The 15,428-nt window shown below is 56.5% G+C and overlaps 1 protein-coding gene across 1 annotated transcript in view; it reads right to left on the bottom strand.

Moving 5' to 3' along the window:
* Positions 1-330: 330 nt before the first annotated feature.
* The window catches only part of LOC144735997 (growth arrest-specific protein 7-like), a 90,389-nt gene continuing 75,291 nt past the window's right edge, over positions 331-15,428 (bottom strand). The window contains 11 exon segments of the mRNA XM_078618620.1: positions 331-521; positions 523-546; positions 2,567-2,665; positions 3,075-3,154; positions 4,054-4,177; positions 4,865-4,993; positions 7,164-7,242; positions 10,862-10,936; positions 13,088-13,203; positions 14,234-14,323; positions 14,997-15,044. Coding sequence (XP_078474746.1) covers positions 432-521; positions 523-546; positions 2,567-2,665; positions 3,075-3,154; positions 4,054-4,177; positions 4,865-4,993; positions 7,164-7,242; positions 10,862-10,936; positions 13,088-13,203; positions 14,234-14,323; positions 14,997-15,044 — 954 coding nt within the window. The 3' untranslated portion in view covers positions 331-431.

Below are 15,428 nucleotides of genomic sequence, written 5' to 3' on the forward strand. Positions count from 1 at the left end.
ATCGCTTCATCTTTCACCCGTTTACCTCTCATCGCTTTACCCCCTCGTCACTTTATCTCTCTCTCTCGACGACGACGCAGCGGCAGCAGCAGCAGCGGGGAGCCTCGTAGACTTCCAGACGCGATTCGCGGACGGCCCAAAAAATCGCGCGAGGAGCCAAAAACAGTGGCGAGAGTGACGAGGCGACGACGACGCCCCCGGTCGAGAGACGACGAACAGAAGAAGGGGGGGCGGGGGGGGGGAAGGAAAAAAACACGACGGCTCACAACGGCACCAAGTCACTTTGCCGCCATCAAAGCGTAACGAGGGAGGAGGTGGGGCGGGGGGAGGGGAGGGGTGCGACACGCCGACGATCGGCACGCACGCGCCGGGCACCGGCGGCCGCTGAGCGTTGCTCGCTGTGCACGGCGTCGCTGGTGAACAAGGAGGCGTCAGACTTCCATGTTGATGGGCTGCACGTGACCGGTCTTGTGGTCCTTGATCCAGAGCTCGCGATCCTTCGTGGGGTCCACCTTCTGCAGGGGACTGGTCCACGGGTTCCATCGTCTGGCAACGAGAGTGGGGAGAACGACGGGGAACTTTGATCTCGTCTCTCTGTCTCTCCGCGAGGATGCGGATGGTTTCGTTTTGTTTGTATGTGTTTGGGTGGTTTGTTTACCTTTCTTGTACTTTGCACTCCTTCCGTGTTTGTTTATTGTTTCGTTGTTGTCACGTTCTTACCCCCGTGCCCCTACTGGACATCCGTGAAAAAGAGCTTCATAGCTCATCGGATTCCTCCAGTGTGAATCAATATTCTGATTCGTAAACACGTACCCGTTCTGATGACGTACGCGTGCATCATCATCATCGTTTTATTTATTCCATTCTGATGACGTACTGTGCATCATCATCATCATCGTCATCGTCGTTTTTTTTTATTCCGTTCCAATGACGTACGTGCGCAGCTGTGTGGGCGGTGAGGTGCCACGGTCGGGGGAGTCGAGTGGCGATGATCGCACTCAAGAGGGTCAGAGACGCTCAGCCGGCAGCGCCGAGATATCCCGGGTTCAAGTCCAGGTTTGAGCCGCTGCCTGCGATTATTGACGCTTACGTCATCGGAACGAAGCCGGAAGAAAAAACTAAAATCAAATCAACTTCGTCGGCGCCGAGGCTCCCGCAAGGCCTTGCGGGAGGGCGTGTGGCACAGTTTGACGCCGGCGATCGATCGGTCGGTTCTCCGCGGTGAGTAACGGCGTCTTTAAAAACGACGGCGCTGCTGCTTCGCGTCTCTAAATAAAATTAAGGGCGAGCCGATTGAGCGTTCCGAGATTCAGCGGCGAACGGGGCACCGACCCTGCAAACTCGCAGGCAGTCTCTAAGGCAGGGGTGGGGAACGTCCGGCCCGCGGGCCGTATGAGGCCCGCAAAATCATTTGGTGTGGCCCTGCCAAAGCAACCGCAGGCGGGACTCGAAATTCAATAAATCTCGGAGCAAACCTGGAAAAGCAGTTGCGAGTAGCAACATCATCAATACCAGCTAACATCACACGCCTCGCCAAAGAGAAGCAGTTCCAGCCATCGCGTTAGGGGCGAGTTAATTAAATGTTTGACCAAATATAACGGGCTAATTTTTAAGTTGATAATTTTGTATGGCCCGCGAATGATGTGATAAATATCCAAATGGCCCTTGGCAGAAAAAAGGTTCCTCACCCCCTGCTCTAAAGGGTTAATGTTGCCATTTTGTCACGGAGGTAAACAGTGGTCATGGATATTGTTGTTATTATTGCTGCTGTTGTTGTTCATGATCTCAGGAAAGGCTCGGTGAGTCTCAAACCCCTTTTTTGCAGGAGGGTCATGGCCAAGTTTTCACAGCAGAGGGGGCGATGTTGCTGCTGCTGCTGCTGTGCGATGCCAAGCGAGTAATTTGCAGGTGATTAGGATTTGGCTGCGATACATTTTCCAAGCGATGAGCGGCTTCGTTAAGCAATCGTTTGTGATGGCCAGGTCACTTGGCTCAGCAGGGCCTTAACTGGTAAAATTTTTTTTTTTATATATATATAATATTCTTAGGTTCTTTCGGTAAAGTCATGTAGAAGGGAAATAATAAAATAATATAAATATAAAAAAAAAATTCTCACGACGTTTCGACTGCAATACAAGCAACCATCATCAGATGTGAAATCCATAGCAAATTTTCTCATCATCAGGTGTGCATTCCACAGCAAATTTTCTTGCCGTGGATTTCACACCTGATGATTGCTTGTGTTGCAGTCGAAACGTCGTGAGAATTTGTATTGCTTTATATCAATATTATTTTATTATTTCCCTTCTACGTGACTTTACCGAAAGAACCAAGAATATGAATCCCTGCAGTCACGAAAGCTTTAAATAAAATAAAAAATATACGTTTATTTTTAGTTGAAGTCGAACCGACTGCCTACACACGAATTGAAAACGCAGCGATTCTCGAATAAGACGGGCGGCGACATCGACGGCGGACATCGCGAGCCTGAGGATCGCCGTCGATATTCGCCGCCCGCTCGCTCGCCCGCCCGCTCGCCCGCTCGCCCGCCCGCGCGAGCACTCACGCTCTGGTTGAACATGTCCGTCTCGTGGCGAAGCTGGGCGTATCGGCAGAGGTGCTCCTGCACCATCTCGATCCTGCTACTCTCCATCCGCTCCAGCTCCTGCGGGCGGCAGGGACGATAATTGGGAAGCCAACGGCGAAGCTACGCAGTGTGAAGTCACCTGGATTTGAGAACTCGTTTCTTTACGGGACTGCTTGTTGTTGTCATCGTCTTTAGTTTCACAGTCCTTCCACCCCCCCCACTTCCCGCCACCTCTGATTAGCGCGGTCGGCTATGTACGGTGCGAAAGAAGTTGAACATACATGCCGGGCAAAGGACAATAAACTAAACGCAACAACAGGCGGTTGTCAAGAAAGTGAGTTTTCAAATCCAGGATAAATAAAAAAATTCTAAAGTCGCTGTTGGAAAACCACCTCGGCACTGGCACGGCATTCATGCGCCGGTGAAAAAGGCGGTGCGGGGGGGGGGGTGGCGGTGAGGGGGGTGTGCCGGTCTAGCGGCGCCTTACCAGGCTGGTGGTGACCACCTCCTCGAACCACTTGGACTGCGTCTGGTTGTAGAGGTCCACGCACTTCATGAGGTCATCTCCTGCGAGAGAGGGACGGGCCCGGTCAGGCCCGAGAGACGTGGAATGCTCCCGGCAACACCCCGAGGTCCGCCCCCAAGCGACGGTGACGTCACCGTAACGCCTGCGCCAGGCCGGGCGCGCTTTTAGGCTGCCGCGTGGAAGCGTCGAAGGGCTTCGCTGACGGCGGGGTCACGGGGGGGGGGGGGGGGGGACGGGACGAGGCCCCACGTGCCCGTGTGTTGACCCACTGAGATGACTGCCGGGCACGCCAACTGCCCCTGCTAATGCCCGGCGATGGCACCTGCACGGCCCCCCCTGTTGCCGCCGGCTGAGCATCGCCGTGGTCACAGCGCTCCCCCCCCGGGGCTCAATCCACAAACCCCTCTCAAAGAAAACGAACGAACGGCTCACTGGAATTTTTTGCGAAGGGGATGATTTTTTTGCTTTGTTTAGCGGATTGCGCGAGTGTGCGTGCGTCCGTGTTGCAAACAGGATTGACCCGACCAGCGTATTTCTAGCGAATGGAGAGCAACAGAGCGCAATGCACGTGCTTGTGTACGCAGCGTTAGCGGCACAGCGCCGCCGCGCTACGGACCCGGCGGGACCCGAGTTCGATTCCCGCTCACGGCCACCAACACCCGGTGACGATTATCTGAACCGGTCACGGGCCTCCCCCTGGGTCGACCCAGCCTCCAATGAGCACCTGGCGCGATGCGAGAAGAACATCGCCACCGGGAAGACAAAGGCTGCCGGGCGCGGTGCTGACCACCCACCCCCTCGTGTGCCGTGCCGGCCTTCGTAGGCGCTGCTCGCTAACGGCACTCGCCCCCTACAGCCCGTCAAGGCTACACGGGGGATCTTTGTATGATGTTAGGTGCCGTTTCACCCCACCGCACCCCCCCCCCCACCGTCGCCGTACCAGCCTGGGTGGACTTGCGTCGCGCCTTCTTGATGTCCTCCTCCGTCTTGTTGGTGGGCTTGATCTCCAGCTGCTGCGACTTCACCTCCAGGTCACGCTGCCGCTCCGCCAGAACCTTCTTGGCCTGGACAACCGGAGGAGGAGGAGGAGGTCACTCGTGGAAGACATGCGGAGGGGGTGATGGGCACACCCCCCACCCATCCCAACTGCCGAGCCCCCCCCCATCCCAACTGCCGAGCCCCCCCCCACCCCAACTGCTGAGCCCCCCCCCATCCCAACTGCTGAGCCCCCCCCCATCCCAACTGCCGAGACCCCCCCTCATCCCAACTGCCGAGCCCCCCCCCCCCTCATCCCAACTGCCGAGCCCCCCCCATCCCAACTTCCGAGCCTCCCCCCCCATCCCAACTGCCGAGCCCCCCCCCATCCAAACTGCCGAGCCCCCCCCCCATCCCAACTGCCGAGGCCCCCCCCCATCCCAGCTGCCGAGCCCCTCCCCCCATCCCAACTGCCGAGCCCCTCCCCCATCCCAACTGCCGAGCCCGCCCCCCCCATCCCAACTGCCGAGCACCCCCCCCCCATCCCTACTGCTGAGCGAGGGGGGCGACGTAGCCAAGCGGCTTTGCCCCCCAGTTAGGCCGTTGCGTCAACCGCCGGCTAACTTCGCGGTATAATCCAACGTCCCCTGTGAATACACCGCCCCCCCCCACACACCCCCACTCACCCCCCCCACACCCTCCCACCCACCCCCTCCCCCCCCCGTGGCGTTAACCGGCGTGGCTTGCCGGGCCGGGCCGTGGCCCCAAGACCTCACCTTGTCCACGTTGGCGAGCCGCCCAAGCAGCTGCTTGCGGTGCTCCGATATGTGGTGCTCGAACTTCTTGAGCTCCTTCTTGAGGTTCTCTCGGTAGCTCAGCAGCGGCTTCTCCACTTCCGTGTGCAGCTGCGGAGGGACGGGGGGGGGGGAGGGGCGAGATGCCAGGGTGGGCGGAGTCAAGTTGGCGATGATCACACTCCAAGGGTCAGAGATGCTGAGGTTTTCAGCCGCGATTAAACCTTTCCCCATCCCGATGACGCGCACGCACGCACGTACGTCATCGCTAAACTAAAGTAATTTCATCGGTACGTCTTCAGGTCGGAGGACGACGTCGCCCCCCCCCCTATCCCCACTGAGCCCCCCCCCCCCCCCCCACATCACCACTGCTGAGCGAACCGCGGTCACTTCGGTTGGCGGTCAACGTTCCCAAATCGAGGACCGCGACCGCCCTCAAATGAATGGCGCCGCCCGCTCCGTGACTGCCCCCCCCCATCCCCTCCTCCTCCCCGCCCCACCGCGATCCGTGTGTCGACCGAAGCGAACGCTGTTGCGGGTGCGGACCCTTCGCCGAGTGCGCGCGGTGAATAAATGCGAGGAGGGAGTGAAGAGCGGCCGTAAAACACGACGCTGAATTACGTCTGCCGGGCCGCACCGGTCCCGTGGAGCTGCAACAGCCGGCAGTCCATCAGTCGCAGCTCGCCACGAGCAAAGCCTGGGGGAGAACGCCTCCACCCACGCGCCCGGATCTCGGTTACGGTGTAAGCCGTGCCGACGGACGCGTCCCCACCGATCTCTCCGCGTCCGCCGAGCGGCAAGAGTTTAGCGGGAAAAACGCTTTCGAGGATTTCTAAGCGACTGCTTCACTGAGAAAATTCAGTGGCAAGGTCGCTCGGTGGCTAGGTCACACCTGGTGGGGTGGGTTTCTGCCAAGCACGTGGTGGGTGAATGTGCACACGTTGAATTCGATTTTCTTGTTTGTTTGTTTGTTGGATATTGACGGCGGAAAGATCCATGGCTGCCGGCTGTACGTCTCTTCACTCTACAACTATAAAAAAAATTAACAGGTGAGGCCCCCATCACTGAGCTACGTAATTCGTTTTCAGAAGCGACCCCCCGGCCACCACAAATGCTCAAAGAAGTGGCTCATCATCAACGCCGCGTGGAAATTGACAGCAAGCAGCCAAACAACCCTAAATAACGCACGCCACGGGCGACCGCAACCCGCATTTGAAGCCACTTGACCTCCGAGCAGCGCTGCAAAAGGAGGAGCCTCAAATCAAGATTAAAAGGAGGAAAGTTGCCACTCCCTCGTCTTTGTAACGAACGCCCCCCACGGGAAACATTTGGCGTCTCCATGAGAAAAATCCCAGCGGTGGACGCAGCTTCCCACGCGCCGTCTGCCCGCTCTGGTCAATCATTGACACGGCGGTTGGGAGTGCCGTGGCGAGATGTTAACTACCTCGCCTGGGTATGCGGGAGGTCGTGGGTTCTAACAAGACCCTGACGCCTGCTGTATGTTTGGAGTTTGCGTGTCTCTGTCTCTCTCTCTCTCCCCGTGGTGGTCACGTGGATTTTTCTCAGAGTCCCCCGGTTTTCCCGTCCACATTTAGAATCCAAGTGATGATGATGATGATGATAAGCCACTTCGTTGAGCTGTCATTTGTGATGGCCAGGTCGCTTCTGACAAAGAGCTACACGGCAGCTCACTGGGCTTTACTTGGTAAAATAATTTGTAAAAAAATTGAGTTTTAGTTTCCATCTGCTGCTGCTGTTGTTGCCCCATCGCGAGGGCGTGGGCGATTATTTGTAACGGCTCGTCGTTACGTAACGCTGTGTGTGGGGGGCTTGTTCACGCGTGGGCTCCGCCCGTGCCAGCTGATCGTGAGCTTCCGCCGGTGGCCTTGCTGGGGCAAGTGCCGTTCGCGAGTAGCAGCGCCTACGAAGGCCGGCGCCGTGGCACACGAGGGGGTGAGTGGGTGGGTGGCTGGCACCACGCCTCAACCGCCCGGTGGCGGTGTTTACCACACGCCGCATCGGGGACTCATCGGCCGGCGCGCAGAAGCCGCTCAGTGCATCGTCACACCGCGGGATACGCGAGCGAGATGGCTGTGACTTGGGGAGGGGCCTTCATCCCGCAGTGGATAGACCACGGCTGCTACTGCCGCCGCTAATAAAATCTCAACAAACTGGGCACCCCTTGATCACACCACCCCCCTGACCCCCTGACCCCCCACCCCCCCGACCACCTCCACTGAGCGCATGGTCACGTGACTGCAAAGCAACAACAACAACAAACCTTGGCGGCAAACTTGAGATGGACCTCCGCCTCGTCAGACAAACTCTTCTTGAGCTGAGACCACGCCTCCCCCAGGGTCCTGCACGCACAAGAGGAGACCACGGAGGTCGCCGTTAGTCAGAGCCGCAGCTCGGCTCCCGGCCTCGGCCGTGGCACGGGCACGAGCCGCCCAGCTGCTGCCACAGACGCGGGGAGCAAGCGCCGTGGTGGCTTTGAGATGTGAACTACCTCGCCTGGTATACAGGAGGTCGTGGGTTCGATCCTGACCCTGAAGACACCCGCTGTATATTTGGAGTTTGCGGTGTCTCTATCGACCTCTCCTCGTGGTCGTGTGGATTTATATCCGGGTCCTCTCGTTTTTCCCCCCCACGTTTAGAATCGGCGTGCGTTCAGAGTGATTTGGCCGCGATAAATTTGCACGCGATGATGATGATGAGCCCACCTCGTTGAGCCATCACACTGGGCATGGTAAAATAAAATAAACATTTAGTTAAAGGGGGGGCGAATTGAGAGAATGCACGCAGAAACACGCCCCAGTCGGGAATTGAACCCAGGCAAGGCCGTAATTATAATATATATTGGGGGGGGGACACATCCCCCCCACCAATATTCCAATATGCTCAAAATGTCCCCCCCAATATATTGCTATAAAATAGATTTCTGTATATATGATTGTGGTTATGGTTGTAATTTATAAATCCCTAATCTCTGCCATTACATACAATGAAACAAGAAAAGGTAAAAAAAGATCAAACAGAGCAATGTAATAAAATACACTATTAGACATTACTGGTAAAAATAAAGTCCATCCTAAGTGTTAGTGAATTTTTAAAATATTTTAGGCAGGAAATGGCAATAAATTAGTTTTCAAATTTAGTTTTTTTTTCTGGGAGCGGGACCCCCAGACCCCCTGGAAGATTTGGTCCCCCCCAATGTTGACTCCACGGCTACGGCCTTGAACCCAGGCCTCTCGTCTCTGTGCCGCCACCCTGGGGTTACAAGCCGGTAGGCTGGAGTGCAGCATGCTCCTGCAACTACAAAGACAAAGATGCGACGTATAGCCTGCAACAGACTGTTGGGACAAGTGATGTTAGCGAGCAGCAGTGTGAGGAGGAGGAGGAGGCCGACACACATTTGAAACAATTGGGGGTTTGTGACAGCAGCACGATGACGATGATGGGGGAGGGGTGTCACAAGTTGTAGTATTTGTCGGGGAGGGGGGGGGGAAGCACGTCAGGGGTCCCCTGCACTAAAGACCACCGGGGGCCCACCAGTGACCACGCAATGAAGGGCACTGGTCCTGTCCACCCCGTCTGTACCCACTCCAGCACTAATTTCCTACTGCACAATTTTTTTTTTTCACCAGGTCAGGCCTCACTGAGCTACGTAGCTCCTTGTCATAAACGACCTGGGCCGACACAAATGGCGGCTCAAAGAAGTGGCTCATCGCGCGGGAATTTAGAGCGGCCGAATACTTTAAGCGCGCAACGTTGATTCTGAACGTGGAGGGAGAAACCGGAGGACCCGGAAAAAGAAATCCACGCGACCACGGGGAGAGTAGACACGGAAAACTCAAAATATACAGCAGCAGGCGTCAAGGGTTGGGATCGAACCCACGACCTCCTGCGTGCCAGGCGAGAGGGTGGGTGGCCATTTGTTCTGTCTACCTGGTTGGTTCTGTCCAATTCATTATCTCCGTCCCGGTCGAATTGTCCACCTGGTGTAAGCCGTGTCCTCGGTGCAGTCCTCCTCATCCGCACCCGCCCTGTGTTCATACCATTACGTCTCGTTTGTACTGCCCGTTTGTTTTCGCGCCTGCTACCTCGTTCGGTTTTGTCTCATCGGCCTATTGACCATCCCCCCCTACGTTCCGTCTCATTTGGCCGCCCCGGGGTTTGATTGCCGAGCCGGGCGCCTTTCCGCGTGGAGTTTGGACGTCTGTGAAAAAGATCTTCACAGCCCATTGGATTCCTCGAGGCTGAATACAGATTTCCGATTCAGATTCTCTCTCCCCCTGTTCTGCGTGGGGTTTCCTGCACGTTCTCCGTTTTTCCCTCCCATCGCGAAAGTCAAAACAACGTAGCCGGCATTGGCCAAGAACGAACCCAAACGCTGAAAAGTCACCTGCAAATTCCACTCAATTGGGATCGCCCCCTGCTGCGAAAACGTGGCAAAAGCCTGCCCTAGAAAACAACACTGAATTTATATCATTGGACCTCCTTTGCCAGTACCAAAATATAATAATAGGATTATTCCCCTTTTTTCTGGCAACAAAACTGAAACCTTTTTACAAGGATTCATGTCTCCATTAAGCACAATACCTGCAGTCAAATGCAAACGAAAAACACACTCTGATAATATATGCATTGTCCTTGAAACTGATTGGTCCACACCAAGGGACGTCCCTTTTCATTATTAAATACTTTATATTAAGTTCACTTGCTTGCTTGCTTGCGCGCTTACGACCATGCAAATCTTTCGGTCGTTTTTTAACCCACTTCCAGTGATCCAATCGAGCTGACATTTTGCACACAGACTCGTTGTGCGTGACAATTTATTTTCGTGAAATTTTTTTTCCAAAATTTTACACTTTTTAGGAAAAAATAAATTATATTTAATTACCAATTGCTTAATGGTGGCAGGCAATCATTTGACCCATAGGTGGCAGCCATCTCAAGCCAGAGGACGAGAGGATTCTAGCCGCCACGCATATAAAGGATTTATAGTGAAAAACTTTGTTTTTACGGGTTAATTTTTCTCCATCTCGGTCGAACTGTCAGAAAAAAGGGGAAAAACCCCTATTATTATACCACTGAATTTACTTTACAAGGTAAGACCCACAGAGCTATGTAGCTCTTTTTTTCAGGAGCGACCTGGCCACGAATGAGAGCTCAACCAAGCGGATTATCATCACGTGGACATTTATAGCGGCCAAATAACTCTGAACACATGCTTATTCTAAATGTGGAGGGAAAAACCGGAGGACCCGGAGAAAAAAAATCCACGAGACGACGGGGAGAGACAGAGAGAGAGAGACGCAACTCCAAATGTACAGCAGGCAGGGTCGGGATCGAACCCACGACCTCCTGTGCACCAGGCGAGGCGGTAAACATCTCACCACGGTGGTGCTCACCAGAGCATCGAGACTCAGCGAGCATTTCCTGTGTAAACAAGCGGTATTGTTACAATCGTAACAATAAAACTCATAGGGCGGTGGTGGTCGTGGTGAGCAGAGCCGTCACAAGGGTTACGACGATTAAGGTAGTCAGCCCCAGGCCCCGCGCTTCGGGGGGCCCCCCGTGGTTCGACGTCACGGCGTCAGTCAGAAGGTGTCGGGGGAGGTGGGGGGAGGGCCCGCATGGCGTGGTTTGTCCCTGGTCTCGCCGCACTCCCCACTCCGGACGGGGCCCTGTTCTAGTCTCTGCCGCATTTATAAAGGCGCCCTTCGCCTAGGCGCCTGACAATGCTTACTGACCACGGTGCAAAACGGCAAAAATAAGGGAAGGTTTGGGGGGCGCGGTAGTACGGCCCTTAGTTCATCGGGTTCGGAAAAGGAATGAGATGTGGCAGCAGGGGAATGAGGCGATGGTGCAGGGGGGTTGAAGGCCCTGGTGGTGGTGGCGGTGGAGGTGGTGGTGGTGGCGGTGGTGGTGGTGGTGGTGGTGGCGGCGGTGGTGGTTGGTTGGGGGTGCCCTTACCCCTCCTCCTGCAGTGCAAGGGGGCTCTGTGACATCTTGGACAAATTCTTGGCGTATTCCTCCTCGATCCGTATCCTGCGCGCGTGTTTCACGGGGGGGGGGGGGGGGGGGGAGAAACGAATCGCGCAAGACATTAGCCGCACGACGCTCTACCAACCAATGGGATCGCGAGACCCGCTCATCGCTTGCCGACGGAATCGATTCGAAACATTTCTAGTAGAAGAAACGTCGCGCGGCTTTTAAGGGCCGTCGCTCGCCGAGATTTTTTCAGCCGACCGAGCGACGTTTTCTCGGAACATATCTCGCTCGTCCAGCGAGGCGGATGTGCCTGTACTGTTTGTTACAGGCCGACTGTGTAAGCAGAGAGCGCCAACACAGCGGTCAGCGTGCCACGCCACGAACCCCCCCCCGACCCCGACTGCCCCAGTTCGATTCCCGCTCACGGCCACCAACACCAGCGACGATTATCCCGAACCGGTCCCTAGTCCTCCCCCTAGGTCGACTCGGCCTCAAATGAGTACCTGGTGCGGTGTGTTAAAAACATCGCCGCCGGGAAGACAAGTCGTGGCCGGGCACGGCGCCGGCCAGCCGCCCACCCCCTCGTGTGGCACCGTGCCGGCCTTCGTAGGCGCAGATACTCGCTAGCGGACACTTGCCCCAGCAGCCTGGTGAAGGCTACTCGGGGTGATCTTGATCTCGGGCAACTGACGGAAGCTCAGGATGAGCGTTACGTAACGACGAGCCGTTACAAACAATTAATCGCTCGCCATGGGGCAACAGCAGCAGCAGATGGAAACTAAAACTAAACGATTGTTTATTTTGCCGGGTAAGGCCCACTGAGCTGTACAGGAACTCCTTGACTTACGAACATTCGACTTACGAACTTTCAGAGATTCGAACAAACCCTTGTCCGTATGTCCAGTTGCCTGTTCGGACCGAGAGTCGTAAGTTTAACCGCCGTGCGATAGATAGCGGTGATGGCATCTACATCTACAGAACGTGAAGAACCAGTGGCATCGACATCTGCAGAACGTGAAGAACCAGTGGCATCTACATCTGCAAAACGTGAAGAACCAGTGGCATCTACATCTGCAGAACGTGAAGAACCAGTGGAATCAACATCTGCAAATCGTGAAGAACCAGTGGCATCTACATCTACAGGAGACTATACAATGTTTAAAGCCATTCCGCCGTGTTTAGTGCACATGTCATACGACATGTGTCGAATCGACAGGAGAAAACTTACGAACAGACCTCTGAAACCTAACTCGTTCGTAAGTAAAGCAGTGCCTGTACTGCCAATCTTTCAGAAGTGGCCTGGCTATCACACAGAGCTGAGCGCATTGTGGACATTTACAGATAGCAGCCAAAGACTCGGAACGCGCTGACGTCGATTCTAAAAGTGGAGGGGAAAACCGCACGACCCGGAGGAAAAAAATCCACGCGACCACAGGGGAGAGAGAAAACACGCGCACGTCAAATATACAGGAGGCGTCAGGGGTCGGGATCGAACCCACGACCTCCTGCACACCAGGCGAGGCAGATGACATCCTGTCACCAGATGTAGGCACGCCGCTGTCACCACGCGATGATGTTGAGAGGAGAGAGAGCGAATTTGATTTGTTCCTTGGCGTCGAACCGACCAAAATAGACGTTTTGATCTCGTTAATTAAAATTGCCAACGACAAGCACACAATGTGCCTCTTAGCGAGTGGTGGAAATGAGCCTGAAGCAATGAGGGATTAGACGTTTTTATATATTTAAGTCACTCACAGATAAGACCCCTCTAGACTAACAGAGAGACCCACAGACACACACAGAGACACACAGACACACACAGAGACCCACAGACACACACAGAGACACACAGACACACACAGAGACACACAGACACACACAGAGACCTACAGACACACACAGAGACCCACAGACTCACACAGAGACCCACAGACACACACAGAGACACACAGACACACACAGAGACCCACAGACACACACAGAGACCCACAGACACACACAGAGACCCACAGACACACACAGAGACCCACAGACACACACAGAGACCCACAGACTCACACAGAGACCCACAGACACACACAAAGACCCACAGACACACACAGAGACACACAGACACACACAGAGACACACAGACACCCACAGACACACACACAGACACACACAGAGACCCACACACAGAGACCCACAGACACACTCATGGACCATTACCGGTCTCTGACGAACTCGGCCATCTCCTTGGACATCTGGCGCCCCTTGAGCTGCTTGGAGACGATCACCTCGAAGCCGCTGGGCCCCGCGTTGCCCTGGGCGTCCTTCCTGTCCGACTGGACGCACGCGACGGGCGGCAGACAAGTCACCGCGCGTGGCCGTAGGGGGGGGGGGAGGCGGGGGGGGGGGGGGGGGCGGGGGAAAGCGCCTCGAAGCGAGCGGTTTTTCATCGCAAGCAACTCTACGGGACGTCTGGTAAACACGTTAGCGGGCTGCGGCGTGTGCAACGTTCGACACGTTTGGAATCGACAGGAGCTAATGTTGGACTTGCGAACAAATCGACTTACGAACAGGCCTCTGGAAACGAACTCGTTCGTAAGTAGAGCAGTCCCTGTACTGCCGTTTTTCAGAATTGGCCTGGATATCACGCACAGAGCTCAGCGCAGTGGATCGTCGTAGCGTGGACATTGACAGCAGCACGCGTTCGTGACGGGGGACTGCAGGATCCGAGCGCGTCCGTCCGGTGTTCGCCGAAGCTGCCGTTGGCTTCCGGTCACCGAACGAACACGTTGCCAGCTCGCGCTCGGTACACACACACACAAAGCGCTTGACGCAAATGAACGACGTCGCCCTGCCGATCTCACCCAAGGAGCATCAACCACCATCACGCGGATTTTGGCCAAGCATCGAACAAAGGCGGTGGTCACCGCATCGCGCGGCGCTTTCAGATGCGCTCCTGCGGCCGTCTGGAACGCTCTCGCTTCCGATGTTAGGAGCCACTGTGGCTTTGCAACTTTTAAGTGATCTAAATTTAAAACTCGCTTCTTCAGCTTGTTGTCCTTCCCCCCCCCCCGCACCTCCGATGAGCGGGATACGTGGCGGTGCGAAGGGAGTGGGGGGAGGAGCAGGGGGGGGGCGGGGCGGGAGGTGGAGGGGGCTCGGAGAGTCGGGGGAGCGGGGGTCGGGGGGGCGGGGGGAATCGGGGGGGCGGAAGGGGCGGCAGGGGGCAGGGGGGGGGAGCGGAGGGGTGTGGGGGGTGGAGGAGGCGGGGCGGGGCGGGGGGGGCGAGAGGGGGCAGAGGGGGCCGGGGGGGCGGGGCGGGGGGGGTGGGGCAGGGCGGGGGGGGCGGGGGGGTGGGCAACTCACCCAGAAGTAGTCGCAGTAGCTCCACTCTCCGGGCTTGAGCAGCGTCTGCTCGCAGAGCGCGTCCGGGTGGGGGAAGGTGACCCCGTTGATCTGCACGGGGGGGGCGGGGGGGGGAAGGACGAGCATCCCGATCAACGTCGCTCCTCTTCCCCCGGCGAGGTTTTTCGCGTTGCCCACGCTCGAGTTCACGGTTGCGTTGGGGAGCGGCGGCGCTGCGCTACCAACCCGGCAACCTTCCGTTCGCGGCCAACACCGGTGACGAAAATATTTTCCTTTTTTTACCTACGTGACTTTACCGAAAAAACCAAAGAGTTTGGGTGCTTTGTTTAATTTTCTTGTACTTTCTTACCCACCCCCCTTATTGGACATCTGCGAAAAAGCGCTTCATAGCTCATCGGATTCCTCCCGTACAAATACATATTCTGATTCTGTATTTGACTCACGGATAGGCCCCCCCCTAAGAGGCTAACGGAGAGGCCCACGGACGCCCACAGACACGTTCGGGGGGGGGGGGGGGGGGGAGTTTGCAGTTGTTTCCGTGAAAATCGGACAAACGACTCGCGCTTGCGTCCGGGTCGTGCCGCGCGCTCACTCGGCGTTCCTTTCGGGGGGGGGGGGGGCGGCGGGGAGGGGGGTGACGGAATTCGGTGACGGGCTCTCGGCGTTCGGCCCACCGAGTTTGGCGGAGCGCAAACGCCGGGCATCGTGGGCGGCCGTGGGAGCAGACGGAAGCCGCGGGGGGGGGGGGGGCCGTGGCACTTACCGTGAGCGTCGTGGTTGACTTTTTCGACGGAGATTCCAGTTGCGAGCCCTGGAGGAGACGGAGCGGAGGTCAGTCGCGGCGAGCCAAGGCGCAGCGCCGAAATGCCTCGCTCACGCCACCGCTGCTGCCGGCAAGGGCCTCCGCCAGAGGGAACTCAAGGGAGCCCCTTCCGGAGTCTGTTTTTGGCCTACTCTTCCACATCGGCAAGGCCATTGCTGGTTGCAGCGCGACCGTTCACTCCGACTCGCGTGAAGCGGTTGGGTGCCACGGTGGCTGGGAGATGTTAACTACCTCGCCTGGTATACTGGAGGTCGTGGGTTCGATCCTGACCCTGAAGCCTGCTGCTGTATATTTGGAGTTTGCGTGTCTCTCCGTCGGGAGATGTTAACTACCTCGCCTGGTATACAGGAGGTCGTGGGTTCGATCCCGACC

Source organism: Lampetra planeri, chromosome 58 (genome assembly GCF_965212315.1).
Source record: "Lampetra planeri chromosome 58, kcLamPlan1.2.h2, whole genome shotgun sequence".
Classification (NCBI taxonomy): Eukaryota; Metazoa; Chordata; class Hyperoartia; order Petromyzontiformes; family Petromyzontidae; genus Lampetra; species Lampetra planeri.